The sequence below is a fragment of the Macaca thibetana genome, chromosome 13 (assembly GCF_024542745.1).
Source record: "Macaca thibetana thibetana isolate TM-01 chromosome 13, ASM2454274v1, whole genome shotgun sequence".
NCBI lineage: Eukaryota > Metazoa > Chordata > Mammalia > Primates > Cercopithecidae > Macaca > Macaca thibetana.
Window position 1 is genome coordinate 73,870,747 of NC_065590.1, and position 18,796 is coordinate 73,889,542.

General features: G+C 39.0%; 1 protein-coding gene across 14 annotated transcripts in view; it reads right to left on the reverse strand.

Moving 5' to 3' along the window:
- Positions 1–18,796, reverse strand: part of LTBP1 (latent transforming growth factor beta binding protein 1) — a 446,965-nt gene that overhangs the window by 29,509 nt on the left and 398,660 nt on the right. For all 14 annotated transcript variants that reach the window (XM_050754120.1, XM_050754119.1, XM_050754124.1 and 11 more), the window contains 5 exons: positions 9,722–9,898; positions 8,962–9,048; positions 6,953–7,081; positions 6,123–6,263; positions 5,013–5,183 (listed from right to left, as the gene is read on the reverse strand). In XM_050754120.1, the coding sequence (XP_050610077.1) occupies positions 5,013–5,183; positions 6,123–6,263; positions 6,953–7,081; positions 8,962–9,048; positions 9,722–9,898 (705 nt within the window). The remainder of the gene's footprint in view (positions 1–5,012; positions 5,184–6,122; positions 6,264–6,952; positions 7,082–8,961; positions 9,049–9,721; positions 9,899–18,796) is intronic.

Below are 18,796 nucleotides of genomic sequence, written 5' to 3' on the forward strand. Positions count from 1 at the left end.
TAGAGCTTTGCTTCCTGCTCAGAGGAAGCAGCAGCAGCAGCAGCAGCAGCAGCTCGGGACTTACCAGAAATGCAGAATCCTGTGCCTCCCACGCCACCCCATCTTTTGCAAGTGAGAAACCAGCATGTTTTCTGATAAGCTCTCCCAGGTAACTGACATGCCCATTAATGTTTACAAAGCAGTGGTCTAGAACAGAAAGTCTTACATGAAGGACAATTATTGCTGCATTTGTCTACGCTTAATTTGTGTTCACATGCTATTTAGGTAACTGTGTATTTTATAAGATCCTTTGGATTTTCATTACATTTGAAAATGCATTTGATCTGAGATACCTAGTAGTAGCAGCCATAGTTGTTAGTATCTTCTGAAAATGTACCATGTGTCAAACACTCTCTGAAGTGTTCATGTATTATTTAATTCTTACAACCACCCTGAAAGGCAGATATTATTTTCACATGAGAAACTGAGGTACAGAGACAGAAAATTAACAAGGTCATGGGGATAAGAAGTTGCCAAACCAGGATGCAAAGCTAGGCAACCTGGTTCTAGAGCAGATGGGCTAACCCTGATGCCCTGAGGCTCCTCTTAGTTCACTCCACTCCAGCAAACATGTGCTTTGCAACAAGAGATGGTTTTGTGTAAATGTGACTACACGATCAGGTGCCAATTAAGGGAATGCCAACTAATCATAGGACCTGTGGAAAAGTTTAATTTCACTGTGTACTTCTCTCTGGATTCAGAATAAATGATCTCATAAGCCTAGTTCTAGGTCTATAATTTTGGTAGTATAAAAGAAAAGTTCCCCTGTGTCTACTACCAAATACAAAAAATTAGCTGGGAGTGGTGATGCGTGCCTGTAGTCCCAGCTACTTGGGAGGCTGAGGCAAAAGAATCGCTTGAACCTGGGAGGCGGAGGTAGCACTGAGCTGAGATCGCATCACTGCATTTCAGCCTGGGTGACAGTGCGAGACCCTGTCCAAAAAAAAAAAAAAAGTTCCTTTGGGGCTGCCTCCCTAATTCCTATACTTCAACAGATACATTTCGAAAGCAGTTTTCAACATGCATTTCCTAGAACCCTGGGGTCCTTCACAGGTGCCTCCAGAGCCTAAGTAGTTGTTCTCGCCAACCAGCCCACCCAGCATTTTAATGTCAATGAATTTGTATGCCGGAGGTTAAAATTACAATACAGTTAACAAACAAACTACCATTGTTTTAAAAAGTAACAGATTGGAAAGCACTGATTTTGGTTTGGCTGACCATGTACACTAGAGATTCTTTTTGGACACTTCATCATAATAACTGTGGATATACAAACTAGAAATAGTATAGCAATGAAGTTAATCTTTTTTTTTTTTCCACTTTGGCATGTGGTATCTTTTTTCCCCTGATACTCTATATGCTTCCAAAAATATTATATAATATATACTTCTTCATATGTATTTGTTCTAATCCACTTTTTAAAATGTTTTTGAAAACTTCAGTTGAAAACTATGCAATATTCTGAAATCCCTATTTTCAGAATAGATTTAATATTTAGAATATTGCTACATTATTCAAATATTCATTTCTCATAAAAAAATACTGGAAGGTTTTTAAACCTAGTCAATTAAATAAAGTGTAAATGTTTACAGTGTTTTGGGGGAATAATTTTATTTATCTATTTGAGACAGGGTCTGGCTCTGCTGCCCAGGATGGAGTGCAGTGGTGCAATCTTGGCCCACTGCAACCTCTGCCTCCTGGGCTGAAGCCATCCTCCCACCTCAGCCTCCCAAGTAGCTAGGACTAGAGGTGTGTAGCACCACACTCGGCTAATTTTTGTATGTTTTGTAGAGATGGGTTTCACCATGTTGCCCAGGCTGGTCTCAAACTCCTGAGCTCAGGCAATCCACCGCCTCGACCTCCCAACATGCTGGGACTTCAGGCATAAGCCATGGTGCCAGCCAGGTTAATATCATAAACTTAAAATGTACACACTTAGCCTGGTATTTGTCGAAATTTTCTTACTGAGCCATTCCTGCAGGTGCATACATGGAGGTTCACTGCAGCATTGTTTATGGGTACCTACCCAAAGGCAATGAAATCATTATATCAAAAAGATACCTGCATTTGTGTGTTTACTGCAGCACTACTCACAACAGCAAAGACATAGAATCAACCTAAGTGTCCTTCAATGGAGGAATGGATAAAGACATTCCTTTTGGGTGGGTACCCAGTTAGTGGGATTGCCAGGTATTTTTAGTTCTTTGAGAAATCTCCATACTGTTTTCCATAAAGGCTGTATTAATTTTTTTTTTTTTTTTTTTTGAGATGGAGTCTCGCTCTGTTGCCCAGACTGGATGGAGTACAGTGGCACGATCTCGGCTCACTGCAACCTCCGCCTCCTGGGTTCAAGCTATTCTCCTGCCTCAGGCTCCCGAGTAGCTGGGATTACAGGTGTGCGCCACCAGGTCCGGCTAATTTTTTGTATCTTTTAGTAGAGATGGGGTTTCACTGTGTTAGCCAGTATGGTCCTGATCTCCTGACCTTGCGATCCACCCGTCTCGGCCCCCCAAAGTGCTGTGATTACAGGCATGAGCCACCATGCCCGGCCAAAACAATGTAATTTTTAAACAACTGCATGGAATCTGTTTTATAGATGTACATGATTTATTCAGTCACTTCTTGTGCGGGGCATTTGTTTTTTTCCTCCCCTAACCTTTCCCTGGCCCATCTTGCCCCAGTCCTGATTTTCCTTTTATAAACAATGCTGCAATGAACCTCCACGTATGCACCTGTAGGAATGCTTCAGTAAGAAAATTTCATTATCCATGGAATACCACTAAGTCATAAGCAAGAATAAAATCGTGCATTTTGCAGCAACATGGGTGGAACTGGAGGTCACTATCCTAATTGAAATTACTCAGAAACAGAAAGTCAAATACTGAGTGTTCTCACTTATAAATGGTAGCTTAACAATGGGTACACATGGACATATGGAATGGAATAATAGACACTGGAGACTCCAAAATGTGGGAGTCTGGAAGTGGGGTAAGGGTTGAAAAATGACCTATTGGGCACAGTCCGCTATTCGTGTTACGGGTACACTAAAAACACAGACTTTACTTACCACCACGCAATACATGCAGGTAAGAAATCTACACTTGCACCCCAAAATATATCAATATAAAAAAATTTTAAGTTACTTTCATCAGTTTTAAGAGATCCTAGATTGTAAAATGTATCTTGATATAATAGATGTTAAAAATTGGGAAAAATACCTGTGGACATGGTTATATATCGTAATTATCAGACGACCCCAATCTCAGGGATGCTGAAGTGCAAAATATAAAGCAAAGTGTAGCTTAGATCAACGATACAGACTTCAGTTATAAACACTGTTGGATATAAATATATTAATATACAGCAATGGCTAATATAAATACATAGTGATAATTAAAGTGTAGGAAAATGCTAGGATGATAAAACCCAACTGTCAAAAGTGAGTGTCTTCAAGGAGCAGAGTTCAATTGTAATGGCGTAGGTGGAGGGGAATATAACCTCTTTGACTATTTTAATACTTTAGGAGGAATACATGTGATTTGTGGAAAAAATCAGACAATGAAAAACCACTGCATAAGTAAAAAAGATTTGAGGTAGTATAGCATTGTGAGAAAATGACTCAAAAGCCTCACTGCACTCACATTAACTTAGTGATTTCACTTTTGTCTCCCCGTGGCATCTGCTTTCAGGGCCCGAAACAACTAGTAAAGCTACTAATTAGCCCCTTGCTCTACCTACATCCTCCCAGCCCTTGCAACAACCCAAGACATGTAGACGCCTCCATTTTACAAATGAGCTGTACAGGGTGAAGTTTTTTTCCCCGGTTATGCAGCTGCTATGGCAGTGCTGGATTCCAGACTCAGCGCCATCTGGCCCCAGACCTGCCCTCTCTCCAATTCTGGGCTGCTATCATTGCCATCTAGTGCTTTGTGTATTTGCTCTTTATCCTTGGCTATTCATTTTCTTCTTACGGGAATTCCCAATTATTTTCTCTTTCATGCTACACTGGTTTTCAGTTATTTCTAAGCTGGAAAGCTAATTTATTATATAGCTTGAAAGAAATATTCTAATTGAATTCACTAAAAATTAATGCATTTCCTCTTTTCAAGCAATTTTTCCCCTCGACTGTTCTGAGAATATATTTACAATAAACTCCTTTGCTTTCTACTTGCACATGATCCTTCTAGCTTTAACAAGTCAACTTTACAAAAGGATATACTGAACACTTTCGAGTGCTTTCCTTTAATGAGAAGGTGCTATGATGGTAAAAAGGGAAATTGGCAGTCAGTGCACAACTCAATGGTCACCAGACAGCCCAGCCAGGAAGCGCGAAGCCAGCACCTTCCAGGCCTCCTTCAACCTGGGAGATGGGATGAAACTGGGAGCTTAGCCTGTCTCATCTTTTCCAGTTGGCCAAAGGTTTAAACCCAGATAGACTAGAACTTGAAAGGAAAGGAGATTTGTTGAAATATTTCTTCGATTACTTTCTAAACCCTTCTCTTTTTGTTCTAACCCGTTTTTTATATCTCCATATACAGAGGTTGACATGAAAATTTGGACTTTGACCTACAGTGATTTTCTACTGTCTCTAATATATGTTTTGGTCTAAGTAGAAACTGTTAGGAATGAGAAGAATTGTAGTAAAAAATGAACTGCCAGGAAATATAAATTCTAAGCCTATGCCACTGATTGCTAAGTTATGTTTCTTTGGGTCATTTATCATTCACTGGGGAAATGGAATGAGGGTTTCAAAAATTAATGACAGGGTCGGGAATGGAGGTAAACCAGGAGCAAAATGTTTATGCAATCCTGACACACACACACACACACACACACACACACACACACACGTAATGAAAGTAAGATATCACGAATGAAGGCGAAGATATGCAAGAGAAACGTCAGGATGCAAAGGAGGTGAGATGAACTTGTCCCCAAAGGCCTCCTGCAGAAGGAACTGGATATGGGCTCACCTGAATCCTTCATGGGGCAGAGGGCACACTGCATGCCCCAGGCCTCTCCATACAGACAGCAGCACTCAGTGTACGTCGTCTGCTTGCCCACAAGAGGCCGGCTACACACGTACTCATCACTCAGATGTTCCCAGCACAAATCTTGGTAGACATCAGTTTCTTCTATTTGTTCTGAAAGGGAAAACACAGTTCCATCAAAATTGCACAGTTATTCCTATTTATAAACACTGTGTTGGAAGCCAGCAAGTCTCCAAGCTTCCATCTCTATTTCTAAGAGTGACTTCTAAGTAAAAGTCTGAATCCAGTCTGGTCTTTGAATGGATCAATTCTCTGTCATCTCCAACTGGGTGTCATTCCATCAGCTGAAATTCTACCTGCCCATCCGGTCCCAACACAATATTTCTCTCTACAGCTTCCTACTGTTATATACAATGCCCACTATTTTGCCTGTCCGTCATAAGCCTGATGGGCTTCTCACTCTTCTAATCTTCACTTTTTCATTTACTCCTGTGAAACCCTACCATTTCTTTCCACGTACCAGTTATTGAATTCTTGCCTTCTCATCCATTTAACCTGCCAAAGCCCTGGACCAGTGACACTTCATCCTAGAGTCTTTAATTCCTACCTTTCAACTGACTTCATCCAAAGCAGTCTCCTGAGGCGAATGATGGATGATGCCAATTATCAGCGGCTTTTTGCCAATTATCAGTAGCATCAGGGATGACAGGAGTTTCTGTCGGTGGACTTCTGGGCCCTCCACCACCTTGTTGAACTCCACCCTCTGCTCTGCTGAGCCTTATCCACTCCCTCCACTCTGCTGAGCACACCTAATTATCTTTTCCTGAATTACATTTCCCTCAGCCATGGAACAACCCTTCCATCTGCTCAGCCACTCCATGGTCCATACTTAATGAGTACGTCCAGGCTATTAAATCTCTTGCATACTGATGATATGCATCTTATTATTATTTCTGTAAGTATCTCATTTTAGTTATTTCAAAATACCCAAGGAATTCATTTTTTCTATTTTCCAGTGGTTCACAATTTTAGTTAAAAGGAAAACCTTCTGATATTTATTTGGACACAGGTTTGCATCTCCTGGAAACATACCGTTTGACTCAGCCGGTCTTATACATCTTTTTTCTGATGCATCCAGGACCATGGGGTGAGTACAGAAGCAGTTGTAAGAGCCCTCTGTATTAACACACTGGCCATCAATACAACTACTGGGGTCTTGACATTCATCCATATCTTAGGAGAAAAAAAATATTACTAAAGAAAATCAGCCATCAGTTGTACCTCATACACTTACCAAACTTTACCCATTGCTCTATTTTAGTCCAGATTCCAGGGGCTGCCGCTTTTAATTAACCACACATTATCATCCAAAAGAGAGCGGCTCTGACTATAAAAATGTAAGCTGCTCTGACTGAAAAACAACATTGCTGCTGCTGCTGACATTACATAAGGAAAGAAAACATCCATGAACAGGATATGCTTAGAAATTTAAGATAAAATGGCTCCTTATGATAACTTTTAAAATTATTTCCTTTTGCTATGTTTTTCTGCCTAGTATTTATGGTTTTCTGCTTAAGCATTAAGGTCTGGGTCAGTATTTAAAATGGCTCTCACTTGCACAGTATGAGTGATGAAACAGGAGGTGCCACAGACCAAAAGTACACTTCAGTTATACCAGTGGCCTGAATTATAATTCCACAGTGAATATTAACTCTTTGTTTGAAATACATTCAAACAGTAGTATGGAGGTGGGTTTTTTTTATTTTCTTAAATTGTGCTTAAGAAACAGATCCCTAAAACATTTACACATCTTTTCAACATATGATTTAGATTCAAGGAAATTGTTTTTACTACATAGCATAGTTATTTTTTCCATGTGTATATTTTCACAGTACACCATACTATATCCCCTTAAAGCTTACCAAAGCACTGCAGTTTCACAGGATCGTAGTATGTCCCTTGCTTACAGTAGCATTCATACCCAGGCCGAGTGTTCAAACAGAAACCATTTTTACAGATTTCTTGTCCAAAAAGTAGGCATTCATCTGCATCTATTGGGAAAAAAATTGAGAAACACAAAAAGAAGTTAGGCTTGATCTTTCAATTAAAAAGAGTATAACCAGATTTGGGGCTTTAAGTTAGATATTATAATATTTATATTCCAAAGAATCCTACAGAAATAGCAATATAATATTCTTAAAATAAGGCCTAATTGGCAGGCATAAAAACATAAACAGATGTAGTTTGTCTGTGATATTTGAGAAGCAATGGCCAAACCATTATTGGAGAAGTGTATTTGTAAATATGGTTTCTGAGATGCTACCTCATATTTGATGAAATGGTCTATGGTTCCATAGGGGCATCAACAGAAGGATATATACCTTTTAAGAAATGTGTTCTGTAATGTATGTTCTGGCCCATTCACTAGTTGAGATGTAGAAAGTTTCCAAGAAGGTTTGGTGGAATTTGAATGCAAGTCTTTCTTGACAAAAGAAAGCACAAGTTGCTAAGGGGGTTAGCAGACCCATTCCCCCACAGAATTAACAGCTTCACTATCTCAGTTTACTCAATGATAAATTAGAGACAACAGGAACACCTACCTAATAAGAGTGGAAGGATGAAATGAGACACTCCACGGACAGGACTCAGTATATACTCTGGCATAAGCAGAGACTCATAAGTGCTATCTATTGCTTTGACTGTTATTATCAGCATTAGTTCTAGCATTTTAGAGCTAATGGCATCTATTCCTCATTTTATAACCTGAAGACTCCATAGAGGATTTGCTTAAAGTTACACAGATGGAAAATGGCAAAGCCAAGCCTAGAACATATGGCTGGTTGGATCTAAATCCAATCTTCTTCCAACCATTAACAGCACTGCTAAAATAGGAAGAGGAGGAATTTATTTTCATATAAAAGAGAAGATGAATTTATGGTGAAATCAGAGCTCTGTACCTTAATATGAAGTGAGATTTAACTACATCCCTGCAAAAACACAGTAATGTATATTTGTGAATTTGGAAACCATTCAACGCGTATTATAAACCAAGTCTTCTCGTTATTTAATTGGACCAAATCATAGATGTCTTTAAAAAAAACACAAATGGAATTTCTTATCCAGCTACTGAATTATACCATATTATTCAAACACTAGTTTTCCAAAAATTGACAATAAAAATGATTTTATAGTCTGTTTCCCAGCTACTTAGCAGTCTTCAGTATTAAACTATAAAGGAAAAAAATCACTTCGTATATAAAAGGTAATATCTCTATCATGAAAATGTCAAAAGTGAGTGGTTAATGAGGAAATATTCATACATGTGGATATTCACCAAAATTAAAAGGCTGCCCATTTATTTTAGAATTATATTATAATAGTAGCATTAAATATATAAAACATGTCTACTCTGGTTGTCTTCTCTTCCATTTCTCATTATGAACTTGTGGCCACTGGTAAAAGGCCCCACAACAGTAGGATAAAGTCTAAAAATACAAGAACCTTAGCTTTGTTGATGACCATAAAGACAAATAGTGGTCAAATTTATATGATCATAATTTATATGATTTCTATTAAGCATCTAGAATAAAATATTTAGTAAGTATCTACTAGGTACAGAATTTGTTAAGTACTTTCAGATATATTATCTTATTTAATCCTTATCATAACCTTTGAGAAATTATTCCTATCTCAGGGATGAAGAGATAGAAACTCAGAAGTTCACCTCCCAATGTCTACTTTCCAGCATCATCCAGTTTGTGTTCTGACTCCAAGTCCATGGGGACTTTCTTTTAATGGTAGAATTAAGGACTTTGTAATCAGTTTTCATGACTAAAAAGAACTCTAATTCTGTGAAACCCAAGCCATGCATTCACTTGAGTATCTCACATGTACACAATGTGTTGAAAATTTGTTTCCACTTGATTCTGACCTTTATAGTTCTCACCACCAGCTTCGGAGGAGGATTCTCCAGCAGGCACAAAACCTTTCCCTTTGGGACACATCTCAGTGAACTCAGCTGATTTTAGAAGAGACAAAACCAAGAAAAGAAATAAGTTGAAAAGAAAAAAAAAAGAATCAACATCTTCCATGAATGCATGTTTCAAGTTCAGTTTTGCTTTCTCAGACTCGGTAACTTTAAGGCAATTGCAGCAAATAAATTTAGTACAATCTCAAAAAATTATGGATTAAGTGCAAAGAAATCTAATGACTTCATAATTTTCTTACACTTTTTAATTAAAAAAACCTCCAAGTTCACTCATATTTTCTTACTCATGCTTTACTTGATATTATAACTATTATTTTTCCACGACTGTGATGTCTAGTTTCTTAAAGGTTTAATAAGAATCAATTACACATAATCTTAGCTTCAACACACAAACTTTAGTTACGAATAATGCTGTATCATTATTAGCAGCAAAGACTGATTTTAATTTTAAAGTGGAATAAAACTGAATTAACTTTCTGCCAAAATATCACACAGAACCTGAGTGTCACAGTACACTCTGATGAAGAGAAGTTCAAGGATTCATATTAAGATGGGATGCGGGTGCTGGCTCTAGCAATGAATGAAACTCACTATATGGTAAGTCGCCTTGAGTTGGCTGTGGGAGTGAGTGTCATCATTTCAAGGCCCAGGGATACCATATGACCAAACACAAGTGTGACTCAACAACTCAGCAGATTCTTACCAGTTCCCAAGACCGGGCAGGGGAAGATTTCACAGTTATCTCCCCATCCCGCACCCGATGTACAGCAGCATTCTTGTTTTGTGACATTGGGGGCCAACACATTATCACAGAGACTGGCGTCATTGAGATTATAGTAGCATTCTTTCTTTTCTTCTTTGGGTTGTTCTACATCTAAATCTAAATGGAGTAGAGAAGGTAAAGAGTGACAATAGGACACATCAGAACTACCTAACACAACTCGTAGAGAATGCAATGGGTGAAAGAGTGACCGTGTCAATAGCATTTGCTTTATAGAAAATGCTTTCCACTTTCAGTGTCAGATTCTTCCACTTTGAGATAAAAATGCACTTGAATCCTGAGTTTTGGTGGAATTCTAACATACCCCAAGAGTGTAAATCTGTCAAAACCATTTCCTTTTACGTGAACCAATTATTTTATTATTGTAGATTTGGCTGTGAGTAGAGTTTCCATATCTGCTTTTCTTGCCAAACATAGGGCCATTTGTTACTGAACTATAACACCTACTTAAATCAATAAAAATTTTCCCCAACACTTGACCAGGGGTCTGAGCCCACACATAATATTTAACCCTTAGGTAGTTATTTGAATCAACCATGCTCCCAATCTCTTCTGAAGACTGCACAGAAGAAGATAACTAGGAAAATACTGCCGTAACCTGGAGCCTATTAAATAACCTTTCATCACTGAAAATCTAACTACTTAAATTGTTGCAAATATATGACTTCGAATGAAACAATGAGTGCCAGCCCAGCCTCAGGGTAGAATTTCAAATCTGGGTTCTAGTCCCAGCTCAAGTACGTCCTAGAGGAAAACATATTCTAACAGATTCAGCTTAACCCTCTGTGTGATAAAACATGAACGAGATGATGTGAAAGAATACAAACGATAAGAACAAAATCCACCCACTTTCAGATAAGGAAACAGATTGAATTCGATCAGATATGAAGTCTTTGAACAAGTCTGTGCTTTTAAAAAATGATCACTATTTTGTGACTAGACTTGGAAAGTAGTCACACCCCTTCTCTCCTGTATGCTATAGAGTTCAAATTACTGCCTATGATCCAGTCTGAGTTTATTAACTGTTTTTATTTAATGCGACATCAAATAAGAAGCTGACTACCGTCATAATAATTACTTAGATTAATTCTAATGAAATATTGTCACTAGAACTCTACTATTTCCAGATTCTTGGACTCAAACTGTAAGGTCAAAAGGAAGACATTTACTGGTGAGTATAAGAGTTTAATGTACACTTACCTTTGTTTTGAAGTTAGTAGATAATTATATGAGCAGGGAAATTAAATAAATTATTTTTACAATATCTTCCTATATGTTTATTTTGGCAGGGCCTAGTTGACAGTGGGAATTTTATTAATATATTAAATAGTAAATGTGTTTCTAAAATATAAACTCATAAAATTCTATCAGAAAAGCTACTGCCCTTTCTTTCCTCTTCTGGCATTAAAAGCAAGCAAAGCAGCAAACAAACCTCGGAAATATACACTCCTCTCAGAACACAGGGTATCAGTGAGACTATAAAGATCCCTCATCTAGTTGATTCTGGCCAATTCTCTGATTATTTTGTCTTTGACAGATTTCAGTTTGGACAGTAAGTTAGCATTAACAGCTGATGACAAATGTAGACCTAGAACAAGTGTCCAGGAAAAAACTCAAATGCTGATTTCTATGCAGCAGTTTATGAAGTGGTTTTAAATCATTTCCTCGTGTGTGAAATTGGGTAAAATCTGCCACTTCCCTCATCTGGTCTAGCTTGCTTCAAGTGTGTAGAGGACTGAAATTCACTTTGTGCACTCTTAACGGAAGGGATCTTTGTTAGAAGGGCCTCCAAGCTCTTAGATATGGAATTACTTGGGAAAACTAAGAGTACGTATTTTAAATTGTTACTAAATCAATTATGAACCCTATAGAAAATTTTATAATCTCTCCCTCAACACAGTGAATAAATTGTCAGCCTGTTACTACTACCAATTCTGCTCAATTATTTTATTCAGCTGGTCCAAAAATGTAGCTAGCTATTAATAAATAATAGTGAGAAATACAAATCAAAAAAGCAACAGGGTTTTGGTAATCAGGTTTATTCTATGGTCTGTGCTAAAAGAAGGCTCAATTTTTTTCCCCCTCATGTACAAAGTTGTAAGTATGTCATGGTGTTTATTACAAAATGGAATACTTTGTAATAAGGCCTCAGTGAAGATTATACTCACAGGTAATTAGAAACTATAGGCTTCTCTTGAGTCAAAGCATGTCAAAATTTATAAATATATATGAATTTAAAATCTGAAATATATTTATATATAATTTTATGTATTTTAAACACACACACATATATATATAGACAAATACATATATGATAAACATTGTTTTGTTTACTAAAATATTTCTTACACTCACATCATAAAAACTAAGAAATAAAATAATCTTTGCCTTTTTGGGGAAAGAAGCAGATTACTTCCCATAAGGGAAATAATCAACAATATAATTATAATTATTCAGGTTTTACACTGGTTGTGAAAAGTTTTGGTCTTATTTTCTAAGACATTTGAAAGTTCAATGTTTATACAGCTGAAACTGAGGGTTAGTCAGGCCCTCATCTGTGTTTGGAATGAAATTCAAATTCTTTTTTTTTTTTTTTTTTTTTTTTTTTTTTTTTTTTTTTTTTTTGAGACGGAGTCTCGCTCTGTCGCCCAGGCTGGAGTGCAGTGGCGCGATCTCGGCTCACTGCAAGCTCCGCCTCCCGGGTTCACGCCATTCTCCTGCCTCAGCCTCCCGAGTAGCTGGGACTACAGGCGCCCACAACCGCGCCCGGCTAATTTTTTGTATTTTTAGTAGAGACGGGGTTTTCACCGTGGTCTCGATCTCCTGACCTTGTGATCCGCCCGCCTCGGCCTCCCAAAGTGCTGGGATTACAGGCGTGAGCCACCGCGCCCGGCCAAATTCTTTTTTAAAAAGTAGTCCACAAAGGTCATTCTGGGAAAAGCTACAATTTCCCTATCTTCCTAGTCTTTAAGTAATTAACTTCCTAGAGCATTTTTCCACTGGGATAAAACTCTGGTCAGTAAATATGTGATAATGTAATTTCTTAAAGAAATTCTTATAAGAGTTTAGTTCATTGCTGCCAGGGGTGGAGGGTTTTTATATTGGAAACTAATTTTAAAAGATCAAATCAATAGTTATAGAAAGTGCCAAGCATTAAAAAAAAGAATCTTCTTTTTCTTAAAGATATTATGAATAAGATTAGCTGTACTACAAATCTCATGCCAGACTTCTAAAAAAATATGAATCCTCCTTCAGACTTCTAAAAAATACATTAATCCTCCTTCAGTATTTTCAGATTTGAGTTTTCAATTTGCATTAAGAGGTTGGCTTCACATTTGCATAAAAAGATCAAGTTTTTCATATTTTATTCTAGAGGTGTGGCCGGTAACAAGAAAGTTTGGTTTTGGACATTTTGTATGTTTTTTTCTGAGGGAACTTTTACAGAGGACTTTTCATGTGATCCACAGGGTGACTATATGAGATAGAAGGTGCTGGTAAATACAGAGTCCTCAATTCCCAGAAGAGAAAACTAATGTCGGTTCCAAGTGGCCTATGTCTACTGCTTTCCCCAAAACCCTTCTTTGGAGCTCAGGTTCTTATCTCACATAGCATGGGTTTGTTCTGCTTTGCCCTTTATTCTTTGTGTGTTTTTTTTGTTTGTTTTCATCTTTGAGATAAATGGGAAGAGGGACACAGATAATCTCTGCTGCTGGGGGTTCAGCAACAAGGCCACAAATAGTGCAATCATGTCCCCTGGCTCTGATTAGGAAGGAGTAGGTTTGAGCTGAAGACACCACCTATAAAGAGCCCTTTCTGGGAGCTCCTCCTGTCTTGGTTCATCAGCCTAAAGAGGGTGTGGGCCATTTGCTTGTAGGGCCATTTCCACCTTTAGTCTTTCCCCATAAATGTCTAATCTAAGGAATTACTGTTGGGATGAGAAAATCTACAACATGTAGTTGGTCAAAGTGGATGTGAGCTTTTTAAATGGGCTCTCCCTTTCCATTTACAATGTGTTCTGAAGGTTTTTATGAGCTAATCTTCTCTGAACCTTTTTGGAACAGTCAGAATTACTACAATGACCCAAGAGTAACACTGCTAATACACATGAATAAATAGTTACCCCCAAAGAAACAGCTGCCTGTAGTCCTGAAAAGAGATCAATAGATAAAACTCTGTGCGTGTGATGATGTTCAATAAATTACTTTCAGCAGAATTACCCAGGGCACTTTATTTCCTTTCTTATTTTAAAAATGCTACAGGCATTATTGTTTTCAGTGAGAAAGAATTCTTTAATATTTCAAGGAGACATAAAGGAAAACTTAGAAATTCATATGCTTTGTTTTGCGTTTTCTCATACAAGAACTTGGAAAATTAGAAATGTGTTTTTCTTTTTTTCTTTTTTTTTGAGACAGAGTCTCACTCTGTTGCCCAGGCTGGAGTGCAGTGTTTCAATCTTTGCTCACTGCAAGCTCCGCCTCCTGGGTTCACGCCCTTCTCCTACCTCAGCCTTCCAAGCAGCTGGGACTACAGGTGCCCGCCACCATGCCCGACTAATTTTTTGTGTTTTTTGTAGAGACGGGGTTTCACCACTCAATCTCCTGACCTTGTGATCCGCCCGCCTTAGCCTCCCAAAGTGCTGGGATTACAGGCATGAGTGACCTTGCCCGGCAGACATTTCTGACCTTAAAGCTTGAAACTTAACATTTGTCTTATCTGAGTTCCTTTCTCAGGAAATGACCTTCAGGCCTCTTAAAAAAAGTATCAAAGAACTGAAACTCACCAGATCACTACATCCTGACATGAGATGCTGATCCCTGATTCATCATGATTGCTTCCCTGTCCCTCCCTTGCTCTTGTTTTCTTACACATTGTTACATTTCTTCCCTGTTACATCCATCAGGGAAGTGGATTTGAGACTGAACTCCCATCTCCTTGGCCCTAGCACCCAATTAAAGCCTTCTTCCTTGGCAATACTTGTAGTCTCAGTGATCGGCTTTCTGTGCAGTGAGCTAGAACCTAGACCAAACCCCTGGTGTTCAGTAACAGAAAGTAGATAACTTAAGATGGTAAAACATATCAAAGCAGTCAAAGTGAAGTTTAGAAAAAAAAGCACAAGAGTAAAAACATTTTAAAAGAGGATCTCTCCACATAGTTCTTGCTCTTAAAGAGGTCTTAAGGAGTGAACTGGAGGCTTCACTCTCAGGACACACACACACACCTAGGCCTCACTGCACAGGGATGGGGACACAGGGATGGGTAGACAAGGCTATCAGGGAAGATGCCTGGTGGAGCTGACATCTAGTGAAGGCATTATAAGAGAATGGAGAAAATGAGCCAGGGACAGTGAGAGGGTGAGGAGAGGAGAAAGTCGGGGATATTACTATAGAGTGGAAAAGCAGGGAGAAGAAAAAAGAGCAGAAATGGATGAATGAAGGGGTTCCTGAAAGCCAAATAAAGTACCGTGGGCCCAGCCCTCTGTATCCATGGGTTTCACATCTGTGAATTCAATCAACTGCAGATCAAAAATCTTTGAAAAAATAAAAAGCATACAAAAACAAGTAATACAAATAAAACAACACTATAGAGTAACCATTTACATGTCATTTATATAGTATTACATATTATGAGTCATGTAGGGATGATTCAATGTATACAGGAGGATATATGCATATGTTACATGTAAATACTATGCTGTGTTCTATCAGTGGCTTGAGCATCCATGGATTTTGGTATCAGTGGGGACCCTGGAACCAACCCCTCTTAAATACCAAGGGACAGCTGTACTGCAGAGAAAGAAAAATGAGAGAAGAGTACAGAGTCAGAACAGGAAGCACATATGGAGATGGGGGAATGAGCAGATGCCACACAACACAAGCCTGTAACATTCCTGACACTTGGGTGTCATGAGGGCCTGCAAGGATAAATGCATGAGTAAAGCAAATCCGAAGTGACACACAAAGTGTATGGAAACGTTTAAAAGGAAATGTACAAACCATTCCTCTTCAGGTTTAGTTTATGGCAAGTTCTAGGATCCAAAATGCATTTCTAATGCAATATTATGGGTATATCTTGTAGTATTAAGAAGATAAAATAAGACCAGTCTGGGCAACATAATGAGAACTCGTCCTACAAAAAAATTTTAAAAACAAGCTGTGCATGGTGGTGTGGGCCTGTAATCCCAGCTACTCAGGAGGCTGAGGTGGGAGGATCACTTAAGCCCAGCAGGTCAAGGCTGCAGTAAACCATGACCATACCACTACACCACTCCCGCCTGGGCAACACAGTGAGATCCTGTCTCAAAAAATAAAAATAAATGAAGGTACAAGGTGTGTGTGTGTGGTGTGTATGTATAGTTTTAGTTTGTTACTTTGATTGATATGTCAGTTCATTAAAACACTGACACCTCTTTATCAGAAACTCAGATATGACTTTAGGTGCTATCTATAACAAGCAGAAAATCTTATAAAAGCAGTTTGGCTTTTATACCAAAAAGATGATACCTTCTCATTATCATCGCTGGATGTGGGAAGAAACTTGAGTCAGTATTTTTTTAAAAAACAAATGAATGTATTTTCCTCAGCCTTACCTACATTTACGGTATAGATCCATTACAAATACACAATATGACTTCAGGAATTTTATGGCCTTTTATAATATTTGCATTATAAATACTGTGGTCTTACTTTCTTTAATATTTTTTTTCCTACCAAAAGTCTTTTTTTCCAATCAGAAATAATTTTTATAAAACTCTTTCAATGTTAAATTTATTTAACAGGTTAACTAAACACATTTTAAAAAACAGACTCTGCCAAATATAACAGTTGACTGACTGTTACATGTGGTTTCCTGCCTTTAAAAAATGTGTACATGCACAGCTGGGCGCGGTGGCTCACGCCTGTAATCCCAGCACTTTGGGAGGCTTAGGTGGGTGGATCACAAGGTCAGGAGATCAAGACCATCCTGGCTAACATGGTGAAACCCCGTCTCTACTAAAAATACAAAAACGAAATTAGCCAGGCGTGGTGGCGGGAGCCTGTAGTCCCAGGTACTCAGGAGTCTGAGGCAGGAGAATGGCGTGAACCTGGGAGGCAGAGCTTGCAGTGAGCTGAGATCACGCCACTGCACTCCAGCCTGGGCAACAGAGCAAGACTCTGTCTCAAAAGAAAAAAAAAAAAAAAGTGTACATACATAAAACCTGTAGTGTACCTTTCTAGGAAGGGAACAGGGATGCTGTTTGAGTTCAATTGTCAGAACTACCAAGATGAGTTGTATTCTGTGTTCTTTGACAGTGGGGAGACGTTCCTTTTTTCTTTTAATTTAACCTCTTCCAATTTAACTCAAGCAATCTGAAGCAGCACTTCTTACACGGAAGTGTGAATAGACATCTCCTTACTTAAGTGTGCCCCTATTAAATCTTTGAAAAAATGAAAAATTATTTTTATTCTGTAGAAGTAGCTAGGAATGGGAGGGATGGGTTATGAAAGGAACATGTGCTTCTAATGTGGAGAGGCAATTTATTCAACAGTTACTGAGTGTCTACCATCCATCAGGCACCGTGCTAAGCAGTGAGCTGTTTTGCAGTGGATGCAGAGAGAATAAGATGCAGAGACTGTTAGTCACAAAAACAAGGCATGTGGAGAGCAGAGAGGCAGAAGAATCCTGTAATTCCATCTTGGGGATTTGGGGAATGTATGATAACTTGGTGAGAGTCGAGCAGACTTTTAAAAAGGCTTGAGAGATATTTCAGGAAAGGCTAATGAGAAGACAGGCAAAGTGGCTCATGCCTGTAATCCCAGCACTTTGGAAGGACAAGGCAGGCAGATCACTTGAGGTCAGGAGTTCAAGACCAGGCTGGTCAACATGGCAAAACACTGTCTCTACTAAAAATACAAAAATTAGGTGGGCATGGTGGCACAGGCCCGTAATCCTTGCTAGTAGGGAGGTGGAGGCACAAGAATCACTTGAACTCAGAAGGTGGAGGTTGTGGTGAGCCAAGATCATGCCACTGCACTCCAGCCTGGGCAATGGAGCAAGAGCAAAGTCATCATCTTGGGAAAGCATAATTATTCGGGGTAACCATGAGCAAGGCATGGGCTTGGATGTAGGTATGGGGAGTGTAGGAGAGAAAGCTAAACAAGCAGGTTACATTATAGAGGATAAAGGGTATTGCTGCCCTGGCTAATGCATTTGGACTTCATGCTATAAAGCAGTGGCAAGCAGTTGAAAGACTGAATGATTTAAACCCAGATCTGTGTTTTGAAAACATTAACTCTGGCAGCAGTGTGGAGCAGGAATTGATGAGAGAGGCAGGGAGAGAAGGCAGGAGGCTACTGCAATGATCCAGCTAAGTGATGTTGAAAGACTGACCCAGGGAAGCAGCATCCAGAGCAGGGAGAGATCTGAAGAACACCCTGAAAGTAGAACTGGCAGGATGTTATGATAGACTGCTTGGATGACGAATGGGGAGACAAAAAATGTATGACTTCAGAATTTCTAGTATTGATGTCTGGCAATTAATAAATAGACATGGCTGGGCGCGGTGGCTCATGCCTGTTATCCCAGCACTTTGGGAGGCTGAGGCGGGTGGATCACAAGGTCAGGAGTTCGCGACCAGCCTGACCAACATGGTGAAATCCCGTCTCTACTAAAAATACAAAAATTAGCCGGGTGTGGTGGTATGCACCTATAATCCCAGCTACTCAGGAGGCTGAGGCAGGAGAATCCCTTGAACCCAGGAGGCGGAGATTGCAGTGAGCCAGGATCGCGCCACTGCATTCCAGCCTGGGCGACAGAGCAAGACTCCATCTCAAAAAAAATAAATAAATAAATAAACAGACAGAAGCAGAGGAAATGGTGATTAATTTAGGTTTGAATAACTGTCAGCCAGAGAAGCTTACAAGACACCCTGGAAGACAAAGTCCAATAGGCAGCTGGAAATAGGAGCATGACACTCAGAACACAGGTGGAGGCAGAAGATATTTACTTAGCAGGCAACAT